The sequence below is a fragment of the Erpetoichthys calabaricus genome, chromosome 7 (assembly GCF_900747795.2).
Source record: "Erpetoichthys calabaricus chromosome 7, fErpCal1.3, whole genome shotgun sequence".
Taxonomy (NCBI): Eukaryota; Metazoa; Chordata; class Cladistia; order Polypteriformes; family Polypteridae; genus Erpetoichthys; species Erpetoichthys calabaricus.
In genome coordinates, this window is record NC_041400.2 from 189,159,464 (window position 1) to 189,187,134 (window position 27,671).

General features: G+C 43.5%; 1 protein-coding gene across 1 annotated transcript; it reads left to right on the top strand.

The window, feature by feature from the left end:
* The first annotated feature begins 286 nt into the window (after positions 1-286).
* On the top strand, positions 287-17,797 carry saraf (store-operated calcium entry-associated regulatory factor). Its single transcript, XM_028805846.2, has 6 exons — positions 287-574; positions 7,970-8,148; positions 10,705-11,137; positions 12,490-12,625; positions 15,979-16,067; positions 16,471-17,797. The coding sequence occupies exons 1-6, from the start codon at positions 505-507 to the stop codon at positions 16,494-16,496; spliced, it is 933 nt and encodes a 310-aa protein (XP_028661679.1). The 5' UTR covers positions 287-504; the 3' UTR covers positions 16,497-17,797.
* The last annotated feature ends 9,874 nt before the right edge of the window (positions 17,798-27,671 follow it).

Genomic DNA, 27,671 nt, shown 5'->3' on the forward strand with positions numbered 1-27,671 from the left:
CCAGCCATTCACAATTTTGTAGTACTTGTCAAAGTTTCCCAGATCCTTACGCTTGCCCATTTTCTCCTGCGTCCACCACATCGCCTTCTAGAACAAACCGCTCACTTCCTGACTAATATATCCCATCCCTTGACAGCTGCCACTGTAACATGATTATCCATGTTATTCACTTCACCTGTTAGTGCTTTTAATGATAAGGCTGTATACGCATACGCGAACCATACAATACGTACTCTTCCTTAAAAAAATAAAAAGTCACTTTGTGGGTGACGCATGCGTACTGGAACCCGGAAGTACAATGTAGAGTGCGTTTCACCGAGGATGATGAAAATCTAACGCAACCGTGTCGTATTTAAACTGGACATTAATATCTGGTCATCTGATTGCTCATTTTTATTCTGCCTAAATGACATTCTAAGGCGCATGTGAAAACGTTTGCATTTATAAAACAAGAACGTTGCTTGATTTTCCCGATTTGCTTTTTTTTTTTACAAGCGCGACATCATGAAGTTTATATTTGCGGCTTTTGCCTTTCCGCTGTGGGTTGGCCTCGCTGTAAGTTGGAGTGATCCAGGTAAGCTAACTATAATAATAAAGTAAGCGAAAAAGCACAGAATTTTGTTTCTAGAATGTCTGCTGTCGTATCCGAGTCTGTAAACTTTACAGCAGATTAAGAATTTGTGAGCCAAAGAGGCGTGCCAACATTTCGTCGATTCTGTAATGGTACTGAAGAGTATGTTGTACGGTATCATGTCGATATGGCGGAGTGTAAGGACTTGCATACCCTTTAAAGGACTATAATGCGTCTCTTTAAGTGATGTGCCTTGTCGAGTCTATTTGTTAGAAAAGATAAAGTCGTGTGTCTCATAAGGTATCGTTGCCTTACTTCGTCGCAACACTTCACAGTAAGGCCGTTTGAATATGTCGAGCGTTTTGCGGTCAGCAAAAATTATTTAGCTTCCCTACTGACTACCATCAAGTTGTTTCGCCCCCTTGTGTCATAAAAGGTTTTGTTGTTGTTTTACTGGCAGTTAGCAAACAACAATTTGGTGCATTACCGCCACCACCTGGTATGGAGTGTGGATCAACATGTTCTCCTTACTATGTCCCAGGGGTTTCCAACTCCGGTCCTGGAGGACAACAGTTGCTGCAGGTTTTTATTCAAACCCTTTTCTAATAATTAGTGACCTGTTTTTGCTGCTAATTAAATTCTTTTCCATTCATTTTAATTTACTTTTTTTAAGATTTTTTCCCTGAATTTCCTCACATTTCATTTCTGTTTAAGGAAAGAAATGAAGAGAGGGAACTTGCAGAAGACCAACTAAGTCAGGCCCTCAAACTCCAACCATTTGCTTAATTAGGTGCTGATTCTTGTCTTTAATCCAATGCTATTTTGCCCCCTTGTGTCATAAAAAGTCTTGTTGTTTTACTGACGGTTGGCAAACAACAGTTCGGTGCTTTACTGCCACCACCTGGTATGGAGCATGGATCGGCATGTTCTCATTCCTTATTCCCATTCTAACCCTTTTCTCAATTAGATAGATAGATAGATACTTTATTAATCCCAAGGGGAAATTCACATACTCCAGCAGCACCTTACTGATACAAAAAACAGTATTAAATTAAAGATTGACAATAATGCAGGTAAAAACAGACAATAACTTTATATAATGTTAACGGTGTACCCCCCCCCCCGGGTGGAATTGAATAGTCGCATAGTTTGGGAGGAACAATCTCCTCAGTCTGTCAGTGGAGCAGGACGGTGACAGCAGTCTGTCGCTGAAGCTGCTCCTCTGTCTGGAGATGATCCTGTTCAGTGGATGCAGTGGATTTTCCATAATTGATAGGAGTCTGCTCAGCGCCCGCCGCTCTGCCACAGATGTCAAACTGTCCAGCTCCATGCCAACAATAGAGCCTGCCTTCCTCACCAGTTTGTCCAGACGTGAGGCGTCTTTCTTCTTTATGCTGCCTCCCCAGCACACCACCGCGTAGAGGAGGGCACTCACCACAACCGTCTGATAGAACATCTGCAGCATCTTATTGCAGATGTTGAAGGACGCCAGCCTTCTAAGGAAGTATAACTGGCTCAGTCCTTTCTTACACAGAGCATCAGTATTGGCAGTCCAGTCTAATTTATCATCCAGCTGCCTTCCCAGGTATTTATAGTTCTGTACCGTCTGCACACAGTCACCTCTGATGATCACAGGGTCCATGAGGGGTCTGGGCCTCCTAAAATCCACCACCAGCTCCTTGGTTTTGCTGGTGTTCAGGTGTAGGTGGTTTGAGTCGCACCATTTAACAAAGTCATTGATTAGGTTGCTATACTCCTCCTCCTGCCCATTCCTGATGCAGCCCACGATAGCAGTGTCATCAGTGAACTTTTGCATGTGGCAGGACTCCGAGTTGTGTTGGAAGTCCGATGTATATAGGCTGAACAGGACCAGAGAAAGTACAGTTCCCTGTGGTGCTCCTGTGTTGCTGACCATAATGTCAGATGTGCAGTTCCCAAGACGCACATACTGAGGTCTGTCTTTAAGATAGTCCACGATCCATGCCACCAGGTATGAATCTACTCCCATCTCTGTCAGCTTGTCCCTAAGGAGCAGAGGTTGGATTGTGTTGAAGGCGCAAGATAGATAGATAGTCTAGATAGATAGATAGATAGATAGATACTTTGTTAATCCCAAGGGGAAATTTACATACTCCAGCAGCAGCATACTGATACAAAAAAACAATATTAAATTAAAGAGTGATAACAATGCAGGTATAACAGACAATAACTTTGGATAATGCTAACGTAAGAGTCGCATAGTGTGGAGGAGGAACGATCTCCTCAGTCTGTCAGTGAGCAGGACGGTGACAGCAGTCTGTCGCTGAAGCTGCTCCTCTGTCTGGAGATGACACTGTTTAGTGGATGCAGTGGATTCTCCATTATTGACAGGAGCCATGCGTATTGTTGTAATCAATGTATTGATTAGTGACCTCTTTTGACTTCTAATTAACTTCTTTTGATTTCATTTTAATTAACCTGCCCTTGAAGTCTCAGACCCCTTAATTGTTTTTCCTTAAATAGCTGCCAAACAATAACGAGGTACAAAATGAGCCAATTAGCTGTAGTACTAGGGTGTTGTACCGTGTTAACCATTATGGATATAGTGAGAAGTCAAGCAGAATGACACCTTTTATTGGCTAACTAAAAAGATTACAATATGCAAGCTTTTGAGGCAACTCAGGCCCTTCTTCAGCTACCTGAAGATTACATCTTGCCTGAAGAAGGAGCCTGAGTTGTCTCGAAAGCTTGCATATTGTATTTTTTTTTAGTTAGCTAATAAAGGGTGTCATTTTGCTTAATTAGCTTCTAAACAATAACAACATGGGGCGGCACGGTGGCGCAGTGGGTAGCGCTGCTGCCTCGCAGTTAGGAGACCTGGGTTCGCTTCCTGGTTCTTCCCTGCGTGGAGTTTGCATGTTCTCCCCGTGTCTGTTTGGGTTTCCTCCAGGTGCTCCAGTTTCCTCCCACAGTCCAAAGACATGCAGGTTAGGTGGACTGGCGATTCTAAATTGTCCCTAGTGTGCGCTTGGTGTGTGGGTGTGTATGCCATGAGGTGGGCTGGCGCCCTGCCCGGGGTTTGTTTCCGGGCTGGTTTGTTGGCTGGGATTGGCTCCGGCAGACTCCCATGACCCTGTCCTTAGGATATAGCGGGTTGGATAATGGATGGATGAAACAATAACAGCATACAGAACGAGCCAAACATGACTAGCAAAGTACGACGGATCACGGAATATCTGAAAATAAAGAAACGTGAAGGTCTCAGGAATGCTGATCTTCTCGGGTCCACAAAACATTTTCACAGAGCTCTTAGAAAAGAGAAAATCAACAATTTCGGAAGTGTCAGCTATTGCACAATGAGAGCAGCAACAAGCCACGGAATTAAAGAACAAGTTTAATTAACGACAAGACTGGGTGCTTAATTAAGCAACTGGTTGGACTTTGAGGCCCTGACTTAGTTGGTTTTCTGTTGGCTCCCTCACTTCACATTTCATTTCTGTTTGGGTGCATTGTAAAGAAAGAAATGAAGCAATTCGATTAAAATATATTCAAAAGAAGTTAATTAACAGCACAAACCGGTCACTAATTAAGAAAATAGTTAGAATGAAAACCTGCAGACACTGCGGCCCTCCAGAACCGGAGTTGGAGAACCCTGTTTTTGGCTATATGGGCATGAACTGGAATCTGAACAAACCACCGATCTTATTGGACTAACCTTTTCAATCCATTGTACCGCTAACATTAATGCAATCAAGGCTCCTGCATAGACGGATATCCCATCCCTGACACTTCTACCTATTTGTATATGGAACTCTGGAACAACTATCACAAATCATTGATGTTGAACTCCTCTCATCAGTCTACTGGGCAGGCTTGTTGCTGGAAATTAGTGGTGATTGGCTGTTTCTTCTACCAGTCAAGCAAATGATGGGATATCTGGGAATATTTGGACTGATAGGCAGCGAGCAAACAGCAATCGTAAATATCCCCCTCAAGTTATATATGCATCTAGTGTGGCGTTATCAGTTACTCCTTCTTGGTTGTTACCTTTTCCAATGGTAGACTTGACTCTTCATTAGAGATTATCAGAATGTAGGATCTATGAATTGGTAGAAATTGTTAACCTATGTTTTATTTTGATATGATTCCAATATTTACAGATGGATCAAAAGATCAGGCACAGAATTTTATATTCCTGAATTTCTAGGAGCAGGCAGGGAAGGGTTTTCTGGCAAAATATCTGTATTCACTTTGGTAGTACTAGGGTGTTGTACCACGTTAGCTATTATGAATGTGGTGAGAAGTTAAGCAGAATGACCCCTTTTATTGGCTAACTGAACAGATTACAATATGCCGGCTTTCGAGGCAACTCGGGTTCCTTCTTCAGGTGAGATGGAATACAGAAACTGGAGTTCCCTGTGTTTATATATACACACCAGGACAGGAACTGCATTGGAAAACCTTCAAGTGAGACATCTTAAATGTAAAAAAATAATAGAACTCTCCAGGTTAAGATTCATTTAGTAAGAGAGGAGAACAATGTCTAGTCAAGATCTTTGGATAAGATAACGGTCCAAGAAAGCCACTATGGATATAATGAGAAGTCAAGCAGAATGGCACCTTTTATTGGCTAACTGAACAGATTACAATATGCTGGCTTTCGAGGCAACTCAGGCCCTTTCTTCAGGTGAGATGGAATACAGAAACTGGAGTTCCCTGTGTTTATGGACACCAGGACAGATACAGTGTTGGAAAACCTTCAAGTGAGACATCTTAGATGTATTATAAGTGTGTATGGTTGGATTCCTTATCATGATGCCTTTCAGGATCAGATGTTCCTTTTTGCCTTTTGTTAAGAAGAAGATATCCCTGTCCATGTGTACCAGTTTCTTCTACCGGGTCTTCAATTCCATGTAGTAGCTGTCGGTACATTTCGGTGTCTTGTATGTCTATAGTAGTAGGGTGTTGTGTCATCTTAGCCATTATGGATGTAATGAGAAGTTAAAGAAAATGACCCCTTTTATTAGCTAACTAGAAAGATTACAATATGCAGGCTTTCAGTTCAACTCAGGCCCCTTCTTCAGGCACTGGAGTTCCCTGTGTTTATACAGAGGCATTACTGGAAAACCTTTAAGTGAGACATCTTAGATATGAAAAATTAACAGACCTCTCCAGGTTAAGATTCATTTAGCAAGAGAGGAGAACAATGTAGTAGAGATAAGATAACAGTCCAAGAAAGCCATTGTGGATGTGGTGAGAAGTTAAGCTGAATGACCCTTTTTACTGGCTAACTATAGTACTAGGGTGTTGTACCATGTTAGCCATTATGAATGTAGAGAAAAGCCAAGCAAAATGACACCTTTTATTGGCTAACTAAAAAGAATACAATATGCAAGCTTTTGAGGCAACTCAGGCCCCTTCTTCAGGCAAGATGGAATACAGAAACTGGAGTTCCCTGTGTTTATGGACACCAGGACAGATACAGCATTGGAAAACCTTCAAGTGAGACATCTTAGATGTATTATAAGTGTGTATGGTTGGATTCCTTATCATGATGCCTTTCAGGACCAGATTTTCCTTTTTGCCTTTTGTTAAGAAGAAGATGTCCCTGTCCATGTGTGCCAGTTTCTTCTACCGGGTCTTCAATTCCATGTAGTAGCGGTTGGTACATTTCGGTGTCTTGTATGTCTGTAGTAGTAGGGTGTTGTGCCGTCTTAGCCATTATGGATGTAATGAGAAGTTAAGGAAAATGACCCCTGTTATTAGCTAACTAGAAAGATTACAATATGCAGGCTTTCAGTTCAACTCAGGCTCCATCTTCAGGCGCTGGAGTTCCCTGTGTTTATACAGAGACAGCACTGGAAAACCTTTAAGTGAGACATCTTAGATGTAAAAATTTGTAGACCTCTCCAGGTTAAGATTCATTTAGTAAGAGAGGAGAACAATGTAGAGTCAAGATCTTTGGATAAGATAAGATAACAAATCCACTAAACAAATCCAAATCATATTATGGGATATCATCTACTGTTAAACTCTGCTCCATACTTGTAATATTTTTATTTTTATACTGTATTGAGGATTTGTTCTGTGTATTGTATTGTATTGTATTGACCCCCTTCTTTTTGACACCCACTGCATGCCCAACCTACCTGGAAAGGGGTCTCTTTTTAAAATGCCTTTCCCAAGGTTTCTTCCAAAACCCTAAAAGGGTTTTTTTGTGGGAATTTTTCCTTATCTTCTTAAGAGAGTCAAAGCTGGGGGGCTGTTAAGAGGCAGGGCCTGTTAAAGCCCATTGCGGCACTTCTTGTGTGATTTTGGGCTATACAAAAATAAATTGTATTGTATTGTATAACTGTCCAACAAAGTCTTTTGAAGTTTCTTGAAATGGTGGCAATATTACTGGCATTACAGTGGGCCAAGAATGGAAGACATCGGAGCGTTGTGATGTGCTCAGATTCATTATCTGTAATGAACAGCCTGCATGCTGGCAAGATATTAAGATGGAGTCGTAGTTGGTTATGACTGAAGAATACGGACATTTTATTGATGTATTTAATCCATCCATCCAAGGCACACAGCTAACTTCCATCCATCCATCCATTTTCCAACCCGCTGAATCCGAACACAGGGTCACGGGGGTCTGCTGGAGTCAATCCCAGCCAACACAGGGCACAAGGCAGGAAACAATCCCGGGCAGGGTGCCAACCCACCGCAGGACACACACAAACACACCCACACACCAAGCACACACTAGGGCCAATTTAGAATCGCCAATCCACCTAACCAGCATGTCTGTGGTCTGTGGGAGGAAACCCACGCAGACACGGGGAGAACATGCAAACTCCACGCAGGGAGGACCCGGGAAGCAAACCCAGGTCCCCAGGTCTTCCAACTGCGAGGCAGAAGCGCTACCCACTGCACCACCGTGCCACCCACAGCTAACTTCCATCCATCCATTATCCAACCCGCTATATCCTAACTACAGGGTCACAGAGGTCTGCTGGAGCCAATCCCAGCAAACACCGGACACAAGGCAGGAAACAAACCCCGGGCAGGGCGCCAGCCCACCGCAGACAATACAATACAATACAATAGTTTATTTTTGTAGAGCCCAAAATCACACAGGAAGTGCTGCAATGGGCTTTAACAGGCCCTGCCTCTTGACAGCCCCCCAGCCTTGACTCTCTAAGAAGACAAGGAAATACTCCCAAAAAAACCTAGTAGGGAAAAATGGAAGAAACCTCAGGAAAGGCAGTTCAAAGAGAGACCCCTTTCCAGGTAGGCTGGGCGTGCAGTGGGTGTCAAAAGAAGGGGGTCAATACAATACAATTTATAAATAAATGTTGTTGTTATGTCATTCCAGATTATTCTTTCTGTCCATTAATTGTCGATTTTAATACGGTTAAACTTTACTTGCAGGTAGTGTCCTACTTCGAGATATTCAAGTTCTCACCCTGTACCGAGGCCGGTACACCAATTCCCGAAGGACAAGTCCTGTCCCTCAGTTACAGTGCACTGGGGGCTCTGCAGGATGCAGTGCTTTTGTACCAGAAGTAGTCCAGTGTCAGAACAAAGGCTGGGATGGCGTAGATGTGCAGGTATTGTTCAGTCATTTTTACACTTGCTGATAACTTGTTAGTTTGGTGGTGGAGGCTGTACTGCCATGTCTTTCTTTTGTAACCATCATGACAATGGATGGTGCTATACCAGCGCTTAAGGAGCAGAGGTTGGATGGTGTTGAAGGCGCTAGAGAAGTCCAGAGACATAATTCTTACTGCACCACTGCCTCTGTCCAAGGTGGGAGAGGGATCGGTGTAGCATCCTCCAAATTACTGAACTGTTATAGAATAGTTAAGGTAGCTCGGTTCCGAGGGTGCAAAGTCTACTGACACTCACGTCCAAATTATTATTATTATTAGTTTTTTGCTTAATGCAATCGGGGGCCATATCTTCCTCTCTGTAACACACTTTAGTTTGCTTGGGGAAAGTTAAACAAACATGTCAAAGAAACCCGAAGGTTCCTGAATTGTGTGCATTCTAACTTTAATCATTACAACATACAATATACACTTAATAACCCACATGTTTTCTGACAGGTTAAGAATCACAAAAACTGAAAGATTTTGTTTAAATAAGTACATGTTTTAAAAGAATGTTCCACCCAACATTTTTATATTTTTCATATTTTACCCATGTACAGTGGGGCAAAAAAGTATTTAGTCAGCCACCAATTGTGCAAGTTCTCCCACTTAAAAAGATGAGAGAGGCCTGTAATTTTCATCACAGGTATACCTCAACTATGAGAGACAAAATGAGAAAAAAAATCCAGAAAATCACATTGTCCGATTTTTGAAGAATTTATTTGCAAATTATGGTGGAAAAAAAGTATTTGGTCAATTACAAAAGTTCATCTCAGTACTTTGTTATATACCCTTTGTTGGCAATGACAGAGGTCAAACGTTTTCTGTAAGTCTTCACAAGGTTTTCACACACTGTTGCTGGTATTTTGGCCCATTCCTTCATGCAGAGCTCCTCTAGAGCAGTGATGCTTTGGGGCTGTCGCTGGGCAACACGGACTTTCAACTCCCTCCAAAGATTTTCTATGGGGTTGAGATCTGGAGACTGGCTAGGCCACTCCAGGACCTTGAAATGCTTCTTACGAAGCCACTCCTTCGTTACCCGGGCGGTGTGTTTGGGATCATTGTCATGCTGAAAGACCCAGCCACGTTTCATCTTCAATGCCCTTGCTGATGGAAGGAGGTTTTCACTCAAAATCTGACGATACATGGCCCCATTCATTCTTTCCTTTACACGGCTCAGTCGTCCTGGTCCCTTTGCAGAAAAACAGCCCCAAAGCATGATGTTTCCACCCCCATGCTTTACAGTAGGTATGGTGTTCTTTGGATGCAACTCAGCATTCTTTCTCCTCCAAACATAACGAGTAGAGTTTTTTCATCTGACCATATGACATTCTCCCAATCCTCGTCTGGATCATCCAAATGCTCTCTAGCAAACTTCAGACGGGCCTGCACATGTACTGGCTTAAGCAGGGGTCACATCTGGCACTGCAGGATTTGAGTCCCTGGTGGCGTAGTGTGTTACTGATGGTAGCCTTTGTTACTTTGGTCCCAGCTTTCTGCAGGTCATTCACTAAATCCCCCCGGGGATTTTTGCTCACCGTTCTTGTGATCATTGAACAGTGACCAGACAATGTGACTTGTTGGTGCTTTCAATAACCATTTCCTTGGTTTTGCTGAATGTACTGATGCTCAAAGAATATGCAACTTAAACAAATTTCTCCCCTGACTGCTCTCCCCTGTCTCATCCCCCTTATCAATACACCCCATAAGTGCAGAATCATCTGAGAATTTCTGCAAGTCGCATGACCTGCTGTTATATTTATAGTCTTGAGGTGTACTGAGGGAAGAGTGGTGGTGCTTGTGGTTCTCCAGTGTTGCTCCCACAGTTCTTACAGTCTGCCCAACACATAGTCCTTTACCCAGAATACCACAGGCTCATTCACCTGCTTATCTTTGAGTTTACCCCTTAAAAAGGATGGCTGGATGGTATTTAAGTCACTGGAGAAATCAAAAAATGTAATCCTTACAGTTCTGCAAGCTTTGTGCAGCCTTATAGAGCAGATATACAATGATATCCTCCACTCCAATCTTTGCCCGATAGGCAAACTGCAGTGGGTCCAGGTGGTCTGCCACAAGAGGACTCATACAGTCCAGGACCAGCTTCACAATGTCTCCATGACGTAAGATTTAAGTGCCATTGGTCTGTAGTCATCAGGTGAAGAGACGCCTGATGACTACAGGGTGTTTTCCACCGCACTGGCACATTCCTAAGACTTGAGGACAAACTGTACAGATGACAAGGGACACCGCAGAGTTGGTCAGCACAGACCATAAGAACTTTAGGACTGACTCACTCCATCTGGTCCCTTGGCTTTTCCTGCACGCATCTTCCTCAGTTGTCTCAATTGTCAGCTCCTTTGACAATATGAACATTGGAGTTCCTAACAATTGTCTTTCATATTCAAGATATAAAATGTTCATCATGACAAAAGGTGCGTTTTTCCAAACTGATACAAACATTTGACTGCATTATTCTGACACTTCTCTTTTACTTTTTTCTTGTTTTATTTGCAGTGGGAATGTAAAGCAGACATGGATTACTCCTATCGGTTTGGAAAGGTTGAAGTTAATTGTGAAGGCTACAACTATCCCGAAGATCCATATGTGCTTAAAGGGTCATGTGGGCTGGAGTACACCATTGAACTTACAGACAGCGGAAGACAAAGAAACAAGGGCGCATATGACAATAACGGCTTTGGATCGTACTTTAACCAGGATAAATCCGACAATATGAAGTACCAAAGTGATAACGGAGGAATGTCGGTAGCTGTCATTGCCATCCTCTTGTTGATTGCATATGGGGTTTATAAGATGTTCCTGTGCAGGCCATTGCAAGGACAAGAGCGCTTTCCAAATGATGTTCCAGGAGCCATGGGGGCAAATGATTATTCAGGTGGTTTTGGCTCAGCTGCCCCTCCACCTCCTGGATTCAAAACTGAATATTCAGGTAAGTTGGAAAAAGAAAAGGTAATAGCTATCCTGATATTTAGGTTTATGTATTCAAGCCATTCATGTGCTTTTTATTCATATAATACGGCGCCTTCGGAAAGCGTTCAGACCCCTTCACTTGGTTCATGTTTTGTTACGTTACAGCGTTGTGCTAAAATCATTTAAGTTCATTTTTTTCAATTATCGGACAACATTAACCTCCAGAATGACAAAGCAAAAATAGGATTTTAAGATTTCTTGCAAATCTCTTGTTACACAATACTGTACAATGCAATTTATTTTTGTATAGCCCATTATCACACAAGAAGTGCCGCAACGGGCTTTAACAGGCCCTGTCTTTTGACACCTTTTGAGACCCCTTTCCAGGTGCAGTGGGTGTCAAAAAGAAGGGGGTCAATGGATGAACTGCACAGCTCTCGCTGCCTCAGGAAAGCAGAAAACATCTTAAAAGACTCCTCACACCCCGCTCATGACGTGTTCCAACTGTTACCATCAGGCAGAAGATATAGGAGCATCAAAACAAAGACTAATAGACTGAATGACAGTTTCTACCCTGTTGCTATTAGAGCACTGAATGCCACCTCATCACCTCATATGCAGCAGTGCAATAGATGACATCTTGTTGTGACGATGCGGGTTCGCTCCATGCTCCCATCTTGATTCTGGGAGCTCTGAACCCGACACCGTCGGTAATGTCACCGATGAGCTAGGCAGTGAGGCACAAACAATCAAACAAGGGGATGGTGCAAAAAGTGCAAAGTGCTTTTATTTAAAAATCAACATAACAAAGCAGTGTTCAAATAAATAGTGCTTTGCATCAAAACCTTCAAATAAATAATCCAATAAAAATAAAATCTTCTAAAATCCGAGGTTAAAACAATGGCTGGAAGCTGTCCTTTAACACAAAGCCTACTGGTGACTCCCCTGCTTCTCCTGTCCAGGCTATGCACCAGGGGAGCCACCCTACTTGCAGCTGACCTTCTCTCTGCATTCTCCTGCTGGTCTGTTTCCCTCGCCGATCCCTGGCTCTGGTTTGCTTAACCAGACTGTGACTTGGGCTCCCCAGCGACCAGGGCACTCTCACGCTGGGGCTTTCACATCCCAAGTCCCGACTCCCCGCTGCCTTCTTGGCCTTACGCGGCGAGCCATCCTCTTTCCGGTCACTCCCGCTCTTCACAAAATGCTCAGTGGGAGCGACCAGAATCGACTGCTCCTCGGGTGCCGGCCAAACGCCCAGGCTCAATGCTCAGTAGCCCATTTGTAGATAAACATTTAACAATGCATATTTTAGGGTAAGTATACTTTAAAGATTGTCTATATGTAATATAATATATATGTATTAAATTGCAGGCTATGGAAACTACAACAGTGGATATGGATTTAGTAATGCCTTCACTGGACCATATCATCAGCGAAACACTGGACCAGGGTTCTGGAGTGGAATGGGAGCAGGAGGTGTTTTGGGATACCTATTTGGAAACAGAAGGTTATTTTTATTTTATAACTCTATAATTGAATATTTTTTCATTGTATTCATTTTTTTTTTGTATAGTGCATAGGTTCTTAAACTCAGGGTCACAACCTATTTTGGGTCACGTGTTGTCCTAATTTGGGTCACACAGAGTCGTGATTCACAATTATTGATGGCTTCTGATGTTTAGGAACGTTCAGTTATGGTGTTTCGTGACCTGAGTGCTGCTTTCGACCCAGTGGACCACAGTATTTTTATAGATGGAGTTAGTTGTTGTGTTGGCATTTCCGGGTCTGCCTTGGACTGGTTTTTCTCTCATGTAATGGGTAGCCATTTTTCTTTTGGGGTTATCCTTTGTTGTTTCCCTTACATGTGGGGCACCCCATGGATGCGTTCTTGTGCTGCGTTCCATTGATCTCGCAGAGCTGGGAATGACGTCACTCCCGAGTGGACCGCATTCCAGTAAAACATTTGCAACACTAATATGGATGCGTCCAATAAAATATTTGTTGTGCTTTGTGGAAGAAAATAAGCCACAGTATTTTAATTTAACAAAAGGGGGTCTTTATTATCATTAATGCAGATCCAGGACTTTTAAAAGTAAAGTTCTGAATACCAGTTAAAGCAGTCTCCAGATTTTTATAGCTTGGAAATCTACTACGATAATACAATAGGCATGGAGTATTTTGGAGATTCACAGGAAGAAAAAAAGGACAAAATATAAGAATAAAAGTAGGCAATAGTAATTAACACAGAAGAAAAGTAAAGTCTGATGGCCAGGAGGACAGAAAAAACAAACAAACAAAAAAAAACTACAGACGGCAGGAGAAAAAAAAAAAAACAAAATCTGCAGGGGTTCCAAGGCCACAAGACCACCCAGCCCCCCTAACATAAATGATCTCAATCAGTCCTCATGGTTTTCAGGCTTCACATGGAAGAATTTGATGATGATGGTCATGTGGACCTCTGGCCTTCAATCCATCAATGGAGGGACTGCATGGCACCCTGATCAGGTGGTAGTGGCGCAGAAGGGCATCCCAGAAAACCACAAAAAGAACAGCAGAGAAAGTAGGGGTTAGTACGGATTGTGGAGATATGATAACAGTGATAATTAAATGCATATACAGAACATCAGGGTTACACTAAAATGAAGCTCTGAGAAAGCCATGTTAAAGTAATGTGTGTTCAACAGTTTTTTAAAGTGCTCCACCATATTAGCCTGGTGAATTTCTATCGGTCAGCTATTCCAGATTTGAGGTGCATAACAGCAGAAGGCCGCCTCACCACTTCTTTGAGGTTTAGCTCTTGGAATTCTAAGCAGACCCTCATTTGAAGATCTAAGGTTACGATTTGGAGTGTAAGGTGTCAGACATTCTAAAATATAAGATGGAGCAGATTATTGAAGGCTTTATAAACCATAAGCAGTATTTTTAAAGTCAGTTCTAAATGACACATGTAACCATGGTAATGACATTAGAACTGGAGTGATGTGCTCAGATTTTCTTTTCTGAGTTAAGGTTCTATCAGCCTCATTCTGCACTCGTTGCAATCGATTTATGTCTTATTTTGGGTGGGTGTTGCAATCTCCTCCTTTAAAAGAACCGGAAAGATCTCTAATTCAATTGGGGATTCTACAGAGCTGAGATCTTCTCTCCAGACCCTTCAGAGTCCTTGGGCCTATGATGTAGACTTTCCTTTTCAGCTTACCCATCTCATCCTATCCAGCATTGTTCATTTATCTTCTCCCCTGGTCCTCTCCCTTCCATACCATCCTCTTTAATAAAATCCCTATGTGCATCCAGGTGTCCGTGTGTGGGTGTCTTCTTGTGAAGTGCGCATGCGCGGGGTACAGTGCGATGCGCGATATTACTGTCAGAGAAAGTTACAGGCGTTTTATGGAAATACAAACCAGTATTACTGCGAGAGGAAATTAAAGGTACACAATACAGTGACCCATATTACAGCCACATACAAGCCAGTATTACTGTCAGAGGAGATTAAAGGCATATTACCGACGCGCACGCCTGTATTACTGCCAGAGAAAATTAAAGGTATATTATGGACGTACAAGCCAGTATTACTGTCACAGAAAATTAAAGACACACAATACACGGCAGCAGCCAACGAAGAATGGTCGGCTCAGCAACTAAACATCAACAAAAGTAAGGCTGAAAGACAAAGAAAAATACAACCAACAAAAAGAATGAGGGCAAAGTCCCTTGCCGTTTAATATAGACTGTTCCTACTAAGGCGGCGCAGTGGGTAGCACTGCTGCCTCACAGTTGGGAGACCTGGGGACCTGGGTTTGCTTCCCGGGTCCTCCCTGCGTGGAGTTTGCATGTTCTCCCAGTGTCTGCGTGGGTTTCCTCCCACAGTCCAAAGACATGCAGGTTAGGTGGATTGGCGATTCTAAATTGGCCCTAGTGTATGCTTGGTGTGTGGGTTGGCACCCTGCCCGGGATTGGTTCCTGCCTTGTGCCCTGTGTTGGCTGGGATTGGCTCCAGCAGACCCCCGTGACCCTGTGTTTGGATTCAGCGGGTTGGAAAATGGATGGATGGATTTTCCTACTAATGTTTATGCACTACTGTTCTAGCGCCCGTTATTGTAACGGGCTTAATGACTAGTTGTATAATAAAATGCTAATTTTTAATAAAGATGTGGATTGTTCCCCAGCACTACTTTTGTAATTTAGAAGGAAAGCCCTGATCTTCCAGTATTCTACAATGTCTGTTGTAGCCACTAGGGGGCGTTCTGATAGATAGATAGATTGATAGATTGATAGATAGATAGATAGATAGGTTATTAATCCAAGGGGAAATTCTGCCACCATAACCCAGACAGGCAGGAGACAGGTTTACCACACACCACACGTTTATTTATAGTTTCTTACCAGTCTACAATACCCATAAGCACAACGCAGCACCACTAACACCTTTCAGTCCCTTCTGCTGCCAGTCCTTCTCCCTCCACTCCTCTTCAGGCTTTGTCCTCTCCTCTTCTGGAGTGAGGCGGCTCCTTTTTATAAGGCACCTGGATGGTAACGAGCTTCTTCCGGCCACACTTCCGGGTGTGGCGGAAGTGTGACCAAATAAGGCCCTGGAAAGGTCCATGCGCCCCCTGGCGGTGGCCACGGGTTCCAACAGGGTTGAGCCTCCATGCTCATAACCCGTGGCCCCACTGAAAACCAAAGGGTCTGCCCTCTATCGGCCCAGGGAAGAAACTGTCCCGATAATCCTCTTTTCCCCGGCCCTTCCACACTTTGGGCATCCTGGCCACCTGCCACAGTGTATCTTTATATGTTAGGGATACTGCAGTGCTTAAAATGTTGAGAGTGCTAATTTTTTTCCCTTTGCGACTATTAATTCAGGTCTCAGTCAAATGTGAGCCCAGGAAGAAGCATGTTTAACACAAACGCCACAGCACATCAGAGTACGCCTGGGACAAGAACGGCATCTGGTCAGTGAACGATTTGTATATATTCTTAAAATATTTTTTTATTTTTCAGAAGGCAATAGTGTTATGACAATGACTCTCGTCTGATAAAATGTTTTGAAGATCATTAGTATTCACTATTCAAACAAAATCTTTGCAAATCAAATCGTGCAATGAAAGCAAAGTATTTTTATTGTTATTCCAATAACCGCCATCCCAATTATGGTTTAAAATGAGAGCCGACTTCTTCAAACAGAGCACCATAGTTACTTGGACTGTGTTAACCAAGTACTGCAGTGTGATCGGTACTAGAGTTGGTAGGCCTAGAGATGCACCTATCCTGATCTCAATGTGATACATAACATTTTATAAAAAAAAGCATTGGGAGAATTAGTGTGACACTATATATTTTTTGTTTTTTAAACAGGTTATGGTGGGACAAAAAGAAGATGATTACTGGAACAAAACAACTGCAATGATGTGACAATAAAAGGAAGAACCAATTGATGTGAATCTTTGGGTGAAAAATTACATTTTGTTGTTGTACTGTAGTTTCAGACCTACTCACATTTTGAATTTCCATTACAGAGAACCCATTAACTTAAGCTGGAATTAGTTTCATCCCATACTTTAATAAAATATAAAAGGTGATTGTATGTTGACATCCAAATATGCACATTACAGTGATCCCCCACCTATCGCGGAAGTTACGTTCCAGACCCATCAACGATAGGTGAAAATCCACCATATAGAAAGACCATATAAATAAACAAGCCTTAAAATACCCCTCCCACACGCTTTAAACACATGTAAACTTATTAAAACACACTTTGTAAACACATGTGATATGTGGATGTCGGGCTAAGGATATGAGTAACATCACAGTGGTTCATCTTCTTCCATATCACCCATCACCTGCATGTCCTCTCTATAAACCTTTTCTTAGGCCTTCCCCTTTTCCTCTTCCCTGTCAGCTCTATCCTTAGCACCCTTCTCCCAATATACCCAGCATCTCTCCTCTGCACATGTCCAAACCAACACAATCTCGCCTCTCTGACTGTCTCCCTACTGTCCAACCTGAGCTGACCCATAAATGTCCTCATTTCTAATCCTGTCCATCCTCATCACACCCAATGCAAATCTTAGCATCTTTAACTCTGCCACCTCCAGCTCTGTCTCCTGTGCCACCGTCTCCAACCCATATAACACAGCTAGTCTCACTACCGTCCTGTAGATCTTCCCTTTCACTCTTGCTGATACCCGTCTGTCACAAATCACTCCCAACACTCTTCTCCACCCATTCCACCCTACCTGTACTCTATTTTTCACTTCTCGTCCTCACGCCCCATTACTCTGTACTGTTGATCCCAAGTATTTAAACTCATCCACCTTCACCAACTCTACTCCCTGCATCCTCACCATTCCACTGACATCCCTCTCTTTTACACACCACTGATACTGAAAATATGGTGACTTTATTGAGAATACGCTTAGCTACTGTATGATAACGGTCAGGATGGAAATGTGCACCAGAGTAGGTAGGACTGCTGCAAACAATGCAAGTGACTCTCTGTATTCGGAAGAAATTCACTGAATGTACGTGACAAAGGAAATCTTACAATTTGCAAAGAATGAAAATAAGAATTTAAAAACTTTGACTTTTATTGATGAATTTTAAATGTATAAATTTTTTAGAAAAAGAAAAAGTAAAAGAATCATTTTTGTTAAGGTGCTGTTAAATTTCATGGGTGATGTTGCTTTTTTTTGTTTTGCTTTTTTTGTAAATAAAGAAATCTGCTGAATAACAGAAAGATCTTAAAATCATTCATCTAGAACAGGGGTTCCCAACTCCGGTCCTGGATGACCACCATGGCTGCAGGTTTTCATTCTACAGTGCATCCAGAAAGTATTCCCAGCGCATCACTTTCTCCACATTTTGTTATGTTACAGCCTTATTCCAAAATGGATTAAATTCATTTTTTCCCTCAGAATTCTACACACAACACCCCATAATGACAACGTGTGTGATAAGCTTCCCGGACACAGACAGATGGACACCATATTCAAGTCCACCACACGTTTATTGTTCATAATAAATAGTCTAATAAAGTGCACAAACCCAGTGCCTCCAGCACCAATCTCCCCCAAAGTCCAGGCTCTCACTCTCTCCGCCTGCTCTCAGGCCGCCTCCTCTCTCCTGCCTCCAAAACCTTGTCCACTCCTCACCCGACTCCGGTCCTCCTTTGCAGGGAGGCGGCCCCTTTTATAAGTGCCCGGATGGGCTCCAGGTGATCCCCGACACTCCCTAGACACTCCCCTGTGTGGCGGAAGTGCCGGCTGTGTTCTCGGAAACCCTCTGGGTGTTCCCAATCTTCTTCCCCCCAGTACTTCCTGGTGTGGCGGAAGTGTTGGGGTTCCGGGTCCTTCAGGCATAGGGGCGCCCCCTGGCGGAGACCACGGGCTCCTACAGGGTTGGGCTTCCAAGCCCTGCACCCATGGCCCTCAAAGGAACCAGGGCGGCCGCCCCCTCGTGGTCCGGAGGAGGAATGAGCCCTCCTCCTGTCCTCCTGGGCGTCCCGGCTGGGCACCACCCCCAGCTGCGTGCCACACGTGAAAAAAGTTTACTTGAGATTTTTGCAAATTTATTAAAAATAAAAAAACGGAGAAATCCCATGTCCATAAGTATTCACAGCCTTTGCTCAATACTTTTGCACCTTTGGCAGCAATTACAGCCTCAAGTCTTTTTGAATATGATGCCACAAGCTTGGCACACCTATCCTTGGCCAGTTTCGCCCATTCCTCTTTGCAGCACCTCTCAAGCTCCATCAGGTTGGATGGGAAGCGTCAGTGCACAGCCATTTTAAGATCTCTCCAGAGATGTTCAATCGGATTCAAGTCTGGGCTCTGGCTGGGCCACTCAAGGACATTCATAGAGTTGTCGTGAAGCCACTCCTTTGATATCTTGGCTGTGTGTTTAGGGTCGTTGTCCTGCTGAAAGATGAACCGTCGCCCCAGTCTGAGGTCAAGAGCGCTCTGGAGCAGGTTTTCATCCAGGATGTCTCTGTACATTGCTGCAGTCATCTTTCCCTTTATCCTGACTAGTCTCCCAGTCCCCACAGCATGATGCTGCCACCACCATGCTTCACTGTAGGGATGGTATTGGCCTGGTGATGAGCGGTGCCTGGTTTCCTCCAAACGTGACTCCTGGCATTCACACCAAAGAGTTCAATCTTTGTCTCATCAGACCAGAGAATTTTCTTTCTCATGGTCTGAGAGACCTTCAGGTGCCTTTTGGCAAACTCCAGGCGGGCTGCCATGTGCCTTTTACTAAGGAGTGGCTTCCGTCTGGCCACTCTACCATACAGGCCTGATTGGTGGATTGCTGCAGAGATGGTTGTCCTTCTGGAAGGTTCTTCTCTCTCCACAGAGGACCTCTGGAGCTGTGACAGAGTGACCATTGTGTTCTTGGTCACCTTCTCTCCCGATCGCTCAGTTTAGATGGCCGGCCAGCTCTAGGAAGTGTCCTGGTGGTTTCAAACTTCTTCCACTTACGGATGATGGAGGCCACTGTGCTCATTGGGACCTTCAAAACAGCATAAATTTTTCTGTAACCTTCCCCAGATATGTGCCTCGAGACAATCAGGAATAAAAACTACTTTATGATACGTGATTCATTTTTTCTCCCTTTGTGGATCTCCAGCTGCAAACATGCAAACCGTATCACAGACCTTCTCTTCCATATATATATAATATAATAGACAAATTTGTGGGTACCCTTCCACGACAAAAGTAGAACCCCCAGCTGTCTCTAAAATAACTGATTAAAGGAATTGTCTCCCATCATTGTTTATTCCATATTCAACAAAAATTAGCCTTTGCTTTCGAGTTTTGATTCAACAGACTGTTTCAGATAAAAACACAGATGTAAATGGCATGGACAACAATGATCAATGACCCTTCACCTAATATTTTGATGCACAATACCTGCAGACAAGCGATTCCTGGACCTCTTCATGAGGCTTCTGCACCTCTCTTCAGGTCGTTCAGCCCACTCTTCCTGAGCAAACTGCTTCAGCTGGATCAGATGTGAAGGGGATCTTCTCCAAAGTTCATGTTTTAGTCCTTTCCGTAGATGTTTAAAGGGATTCAAAGCAGGGCTCACAGAAGGCCACTTCAGAATAGTCCAATGTTTTGTTCTTGGCCATTCTTGGGTGCTTTTAGCTGTGTGTTTTGGCTCCCTATCTTGTTGGAGGATCCATGACTGGTGACTGAGACAGAGCTTTCTGAAACTGGGCACCACGTTTTATTCCAAAAGTGACTTGATAGTCTTGAGATTTCATTATTCCCTGCACTGACTTAAGGCATCCTGTGCCAAACGCAGCAAAGCAGCCCCAAAACATACAGTAACTGAGCCTCCTCAATGTTTCACAGTTCTTTTCTTTGAATGCTTCATTTTCTAGTCTGTGGACATACAGTCATGAGCAAAAGTTTTGAGAATGACACAAATATTATTTTTCACAAAAGTTTGGTGCCTCGGTTTTTATGATGGCAATTTGCATCTACTCTAGAATGTTATGAAGAGTGATCAGATGAATTGCAATTAATTGCAAAGTCCTTCTTTGCTGTGAAAATGAAGTTACTCCCCCCAAAAAAATGTATACTGCTGTTGTGAAGAAGACTTCAGGGTGCCCAAGAAAGTTCAGCAAGTGCCAGGACCGTCTCCTAAAGTTGATTCAGCTGCGGGTTCAGGGCACCACCAGTGGAGAGCTTCCTCAGGAATGTCAGAAATCAGGTGGAAGTGCATCTGCACACAGAGTGAGGCAAAGACTTTTGGAGGATGGCTTGGTGTCAAGAAGGGCAGCAAAGAAGCCATCGGTACAGACTGATATTCTGGTAAAGATACAGGGATAGGACTGCTGAGGACTTGAGGAGTAATGTCATTTTCTCTAATAAATCTCCTTTCTGATTGTTTGGGGCATCCGGAAAAAAGAAAAGGTGAGCGCTACCATTAGTCCTGTGTCATGCCAACATTAAAGCATCCTGAGTTCATTCATGTGTAGGGCTGCTTCTCAGCCAAGGGAGTGCAGGGCTCACTCACAATTTGGCCTAAGAACACAGCCATGAATAAAGAATGGGACCAAAACATCCTGCGAGAGCAACTTCTCTCAGCCATCCAAGAACAGTTTGGTGACAAACGATGCCTTTGCCAGCATGATGGAGCACCGGGCCATAAGGCAAAAGTGAGAACCGAGTGCCTCAGGGAACAAAACATCGACATTTGGGGTCCATGGCCAGGAAACTCCCATTGAGAACTTGTGGTCAATCCTCAAGGAGGCGGATGGACAAACAAAAATCCACCAATTCTGACAAACTCCAAGCATTGGTTATGCAAGAATGGGTGGCAGCCATCAGTCAGGATTGGGCCCAGACGTTAATTGACAGCCTGCCAGGGTGAATTGCAGAGGTCTTGAAAAAGAAAGAAGGACCAACACTGCAAATTTCAACTCTTTGCATAAACTTCATGTCATTGTCAATAAAAGCCTTTCAAACTTGTGAAATGCTTGTAATTCTACTTCAGTATACCACAGAAACATCTGACAAAAAGATCTAAAAACACTGAAACAGCAATATTTGTGAAAACCAACACTTGGGTCATTCTCAAAACTTTTGGCCACAACTGTAGAGTTGATGTGACTTTGCAAAAAGCTCCAGTTTTCTCTCATCTGTCCAAAGGAGCATTGTGGCTTGTCAGTATGCATTTTAGCAAATTCCAGTCTGGCTTTTTTATGTGGAATCCTCCTGGGTGGTCTTCCAGTGAATCCACTGTGACTCACAAAGTGACATATGGTGCGATCACACAGTGAGGGGCCTTGACCATAGAGTTCAGCTTGTATCTCTGTGGAAATTGTTGTTGTCTTTTTGTCTACCATTCTCACTGTTCTTCTACCCATTCTGGGGTCAATTTTCCTCTTGCAGCCACATGAGGGAGGTTGTCTACAGTCCCATGGACCTTAAACGTCTTCATAAAATTTGCAACTAGGGATGGTCCGATCAGTTGGCCACCAATTCAAATCAGTTGATTTTCACTTAAAAAAGTGACTCTATCGGTGATTGGTAAAAAGACAGATCACAAAAACTCCAATATTTTCAGTCCCTGCTTTTCAAAGCTTTATGGTAATTTTAGTTGCAGTGTTTCTTTGGCAGCAAATTTTTTGCAGTGTAAACAAAGAGCAGCGAGTGAGGCTTGTGTTATCAGTGAGTGAGAGGTGATTGGAATATTAGCCTTTACATTAAAGAAAGTGGAGCATTAAACTGGAAAAAAATAATTGGAGAAGTTGTCCTGTGACCTGTGCGATTAGACAAATGGCAAGAAATGCTACTTTAAGAATTTCAGACCTTTATTTTTGTCCTTTAAATTAAAACGGGCACTATCTGAGTTTGGACAGCGAGCTGCGTAGTAGGCTTTTTAAAGATTGGTACCATGTTTATTATTTGTTGTTATGTGTCATACAGCATAGGTTTTGGTAAGAAACGAATACTACATAACGAAAATGGTAATCTGTGTTTTTTTTTATTAATATTGACTGGAGGGACAAAGATCATCCTGCACCATTAAGTGCATTACAGCCTGTGCTTGGTTAAAGGGCTGCTGTACTGAGCCCAAATGTGGCAGGTCTCAGTCCTGGATTCAGACTCTTCCTCTGACTTGAGCTTTTCTTGTAAAAGTTTTTTTTGTCTGTCTCCTAGAAGGGTTGTGATGGTGGAAATTTCACAACAGGCCTGGCAATGCCATTTAATCCTTTAGGCAACATAGACAGCTGCCAAGGGCACCGTCATCTGAGAAGTGCCATTTATTAAAATTCCAGGTGTGTACTCTGGACATACAGTCATGGCCGAAATTATCGGCACCCCTGGAATTTTCTGAGAAAATGCACCATTTCTCCCAGAAAATTATTGCAATTACAAATGTTTTGGTATATACATGTTTATTTCCTTTATGTGCATTGGAACAACACAAAAAAACAGAGAAAAAAAGCCAAATCTGACATCATGTCACACAGAACTCCAAAAATGGGACTGAGAAAATTATTGGCACCCTTTCAAAATTGTGGGTAAATCGTTTTATTTCAAGCATATGATGCTCATTTGAACTCACCTGTGGCAAGAAATAGGTGCTGGCAATATAGCAATCACACCTGAAGCCAGTTGAAATGGAGAAAAGATGACTTAACCTTTCTGTTGTGTGTCTGAGTGGGCCACACTAAGCATGAAGAACAGAAAGAAGAGCAGAGAATTGTCTGAGGACTTGAGAACAAAAATTGTGGAAAAATATCAACAATCTCAAGGCTACAAGTCCATCTCCAGAGATCTTCATGTTCCTTTGTCCACTGTGCGCAACATAATCAAGAAGTTCACCACACATGGCACTGTAGCTAATCTCCCTGGACGTGGACGGAAGAGAAAATTTGATAAAAGACTGCAACGAAGGATAGTCCGAATGGTGGATAAACAACCCCAATCAACTTCAAAACATATTCAAGCTGTTCTGCAGACTCAGGGTGCAACAGTGTGTGGAATGGAAATTTTCAGTTTACAGATAACTGTCCTTTTTAGGCCATAAGAAAATGTGTACTTGACAGTTTGTAGAAACTGTGTATGTGACCTTTAACATATATTACTGATGCTAACCTGTGTGAGCAGTTCAAAAGAATCTGACTTTACCAGAAATCTGCCTTTACCAGAAATGTATTTTTATAAACTGTTCTTCCTGTTTTACGAATAAGCTAAGCTATGTACTCATCTGTAACCGCCGTCTATTTCAAGCCCTAAAAGGCTCATGCATTAATCTGCCTTTATACGAACTTGTAAAGTTTGCACACAATCAGCTGATATAAAAGAGCTGAACTCTTTCCTGTCAGCGCGCATGCTACTGACACTCCAGTCTAGGTATGCAACAATAAAAGAAAGCTTATGAACATTTCTTCTGGTGTGAGACTCTGACTCCTTCCATTTTACGGGTCAACAATTCTTTCTTCCACAGTTTTCTGGCACCCCAGATGGGACCAAAGACGATCGGTTGACTCCTTCAACGGAACTCGGTCCGGTGATCTGACCCAGACGGCAGACTGTCTTTGAGCTCCGACAGCAGGAAAAATCAGTTCCGGCAAACCTTAGGACTGCCCTGCGCTGGTCGACTTCTGTGAAAGGAGTCTCCGGTCTCCTTTGGACGTCCCAGAGTACAGGTCTCCTTTTTACTACACCAGTCCTAAATATCTAGACTGGGGTAAGTATTATCGGGGGTATTTTTGGGTTATATTGAAAATTAAATAGAAACTAACTGATGGACCTGGAAAAATCTACTCATATAAATAAGTGTTAAACTGAAAAGAAAGAAAGATTAGATATCCTTATCGGAATAAAAATTAAGGGAATAGTTGACGGGAAAATAAGGTGCGTGGCACACCAGGAAAAGAACCCGTGTTCTATTATATGGCGATAAGGTTTTAAGGCTGGGACAATAGTTTAACACAGGAAATATAGAAACTTAAAGAGGAAAAAGAAGAATAAAGTGTACACTGGAAAAGAGTAGATATTACATTGAAGGAAAATGGGTTCTGTCGGTAGTAAAGAAAAAATAAAAAATAATGAATAATCCGGGGAAAGGGGGAAGGGGATGACATTGGAAGAATTATTTTCGGAGGATCAACAGACGCCGAAAAAGGGGTCGCCGAGAAAATTAGTCGAGAAAAGTACAGGTTTAGATTTTAAGAAAGCATGTAAAAAGTGGAATAAACAAAGTGGGGGGCCGTTGGCCACTAGAGGGAACAGGTGAAGTAAATGAGATACAGGAAATAAGAAAGATTCTGTGCTGAAATACACAGGGATGTTGTAATGGATGTCCATATCGGATGGACATGTTTGACAGGTGGGAATTGGTCATTAAGGATCGAAATCTGGAGACTGTCCAGAAACAAAATAAATTATTGAGGGTTAGTGAAGATAAGAATAAAAAAGAGAAAGAAGAGTTATTAATTGCGTTACAGAAAGCCCGAACCCCTGAATCAGGAACGTCAACAGCCAGGAACAAAAAGAAAAATGATCCCAATAAAGACCCGATGTATCCCGTAATATGTCCTCCTCCACCACCCTACCAACCACCACCACCTCCCCCTGCCCCTCCAGTAATCCCGAGTGCCCCTCAGGTGTCAAGTGACTCGTCAGAAGATGATACTGATGTCCCTATAGACTCAGGGTCCACTCATACGAGTTCTGGTCAGACCCCTGTTGGTCGCAGAACCAGAGCACAACTAATCCAAGGCCCAGTTTTCTCTGTTTCTTCCGTCCCTCCGAGTTCCCAGAGATCCTCAGATCCCACCACCTCCTGTCCACTAATAGAGGTCCCCAATCCCCGCTACAACCCTGCCCAAGCAGTGAATGCCCAAAACCCCACCACTGTTATGATTCATCGAAACTGGGACATTCAGGAATTGAAAGATGTTGTTGCTGAACTGCCGGACCCTAAGGCGGTGGGTGGACTGAAATTTGTGGAACAATTGGAACAGTTGGATAGTATGTATAAGCCCAACGCTGCGGAATGGACGCAGGTGTTAAGACGAAAGCTAGGCACTACTTGGGCCACTGTAAATCGAGGTACCCAAAACGGGCAACCTTGGGCTTGGAATACTGCTCTACATCGAGGGGACGGGGTGGATGGAAACGTCGCATTCCAAGAACAATGGGAAACTTTGAAACAAAATATTGCAGGAAAATATAAAAAGGGCACAGATTGGTCCCTCATTTCCGCCGCTAAACAAAAGAAAGACGAAACAGTAGATGAATGGGCACATAGAGTACAAGACTTGATGGCAAATCATTCTGGTTTGGAGAATGTGGACGACCGACAACGTCCAGCCGTGCCTCCTTTTGTTTCAGGACTGAGATCTGACATACAAAGTAAAGTACGCACTTCCTGTATTGGATGGGAAAGTGCTGCATTTGAGGAGGTGAAGCGCCATGCGGAACATGCAGAGCGCCAGACATCGCAAAAACAAGACCAAACTGCTGCTAAATTGTTGGCAGCTCAAATGAATTATTACACTGGGGGACGAGGAGGTCCTCCAAATCGCCGTGGGTTTGGTCCGAGAACAAGAGGACGAGGAAGAGGTCGAGGATTTGCCCAAGCCTCAGGCCCAAACCAATCCTCCCCTAGTCCCTACTGTTGTTACAATTGTGGTGAACCTGGACATTTCAGACGAGACTGTCCGAATAGAGGAAACCCTCGCCAACAACCGGGTCACCCCACTTCCAACCCCATGTTCCCTTCTGAGGACTACATTCCTGGTTTTCCAGAGAATCAAGGATGGCCATAGGTATCCACAGGGACCTACTGTTCTACTTTACTTTCTCCTCTTTTGACTCCAGACTCTGAGACTGATCCTTTTCTTCCCCTGCATATTAATCAACAAGAGACTATGTTTCTAGTGGACACTGGTGCCACACGTTCAACTCTTTCTACAGTAAAGGTCCCTGCCTCGAATGATACAACCACCGTCCTCACCGCCTCAGGCCAACCCCATGTTCTTAAGGTCTCTGTCCCGTTACATGTCCAATCTAATCTGTCTGGCCCTTCCATCTCTCACCGTTTCCTCCTCAATCCCTTATGTCCTGTTAACCTTCTAGGCCGTGACCTCATGTCTAAATTATCTCTTTCCATGTCTGTAACTGAACACGGTTTTCACTGCTCTTCCCCAAAGTTATTTTATCAGGCCACCCGTCCTCGCCCCTCCTTCGCAGCTTGGACCCTTCTTCCCACCCCCACTTCCATGCTCCTCATGGCTGTACATTCCTTCCCCTCCTGTGTGTTTCCCCTACTCCAAGTCCCCGAGATTGCTCACTGTACAGCCCAGTATTTTCCCTCTGAGGTTGATATTCCCTGGGTCGAATCCTTCCTACGATCTGCTACTCCCCAGGAGTCCCTATTTGTTCCATGTCTGTTTATTTCCTCCACCATGGCCGCAGCGGCTGTCCAACTTGATCACACCCAACAACCCTACTATTTAGGTGGATCTGTCCCTCACATTTCTTTAGCGAAATCATGCGAGGTTACTTGGGTTTCCATAGGTCCATGGGTGCAACAGTGTCTCCAACGCACTGATTGGCTCCCAGTAAAGCCTAATGTCTACGATACACCTGACCATCGTATCTTGAAAGTACTCCTCTACACCACTGTTTATGTCAACCGCTCATTCTGCACTCCTCCCCCTCCTGCCCACTCCCTATTACATGTTGGTATCCCTCCTTTTCCGTGATTGTCTGACATTCCGGATTCTCTTTGGGCTCAGGGAAAAAATGATTATGGTCGTATCGCACACTGCGAGCCTCTGGTGATCCACCCAAAATCCTCCTTCCGCCCGCATCGCGCTCAATATCTGCTCTCTCCTGAGGCGGAAGCTGGTATTTCTGCTGTTCACGCCGATCTGGTTAAACGGGGGGCTATAATTCCTATTTCTTACTCACCTGTGAATTCTCCTATTCTCCCTGTAAAAAAGGCTGATGGTTCATGGCGTTTCGTTCAAGATCTGCGCCAAGTCAATGCTGCTATTTTTCCTCGGGCTCCCATTGTTCCAG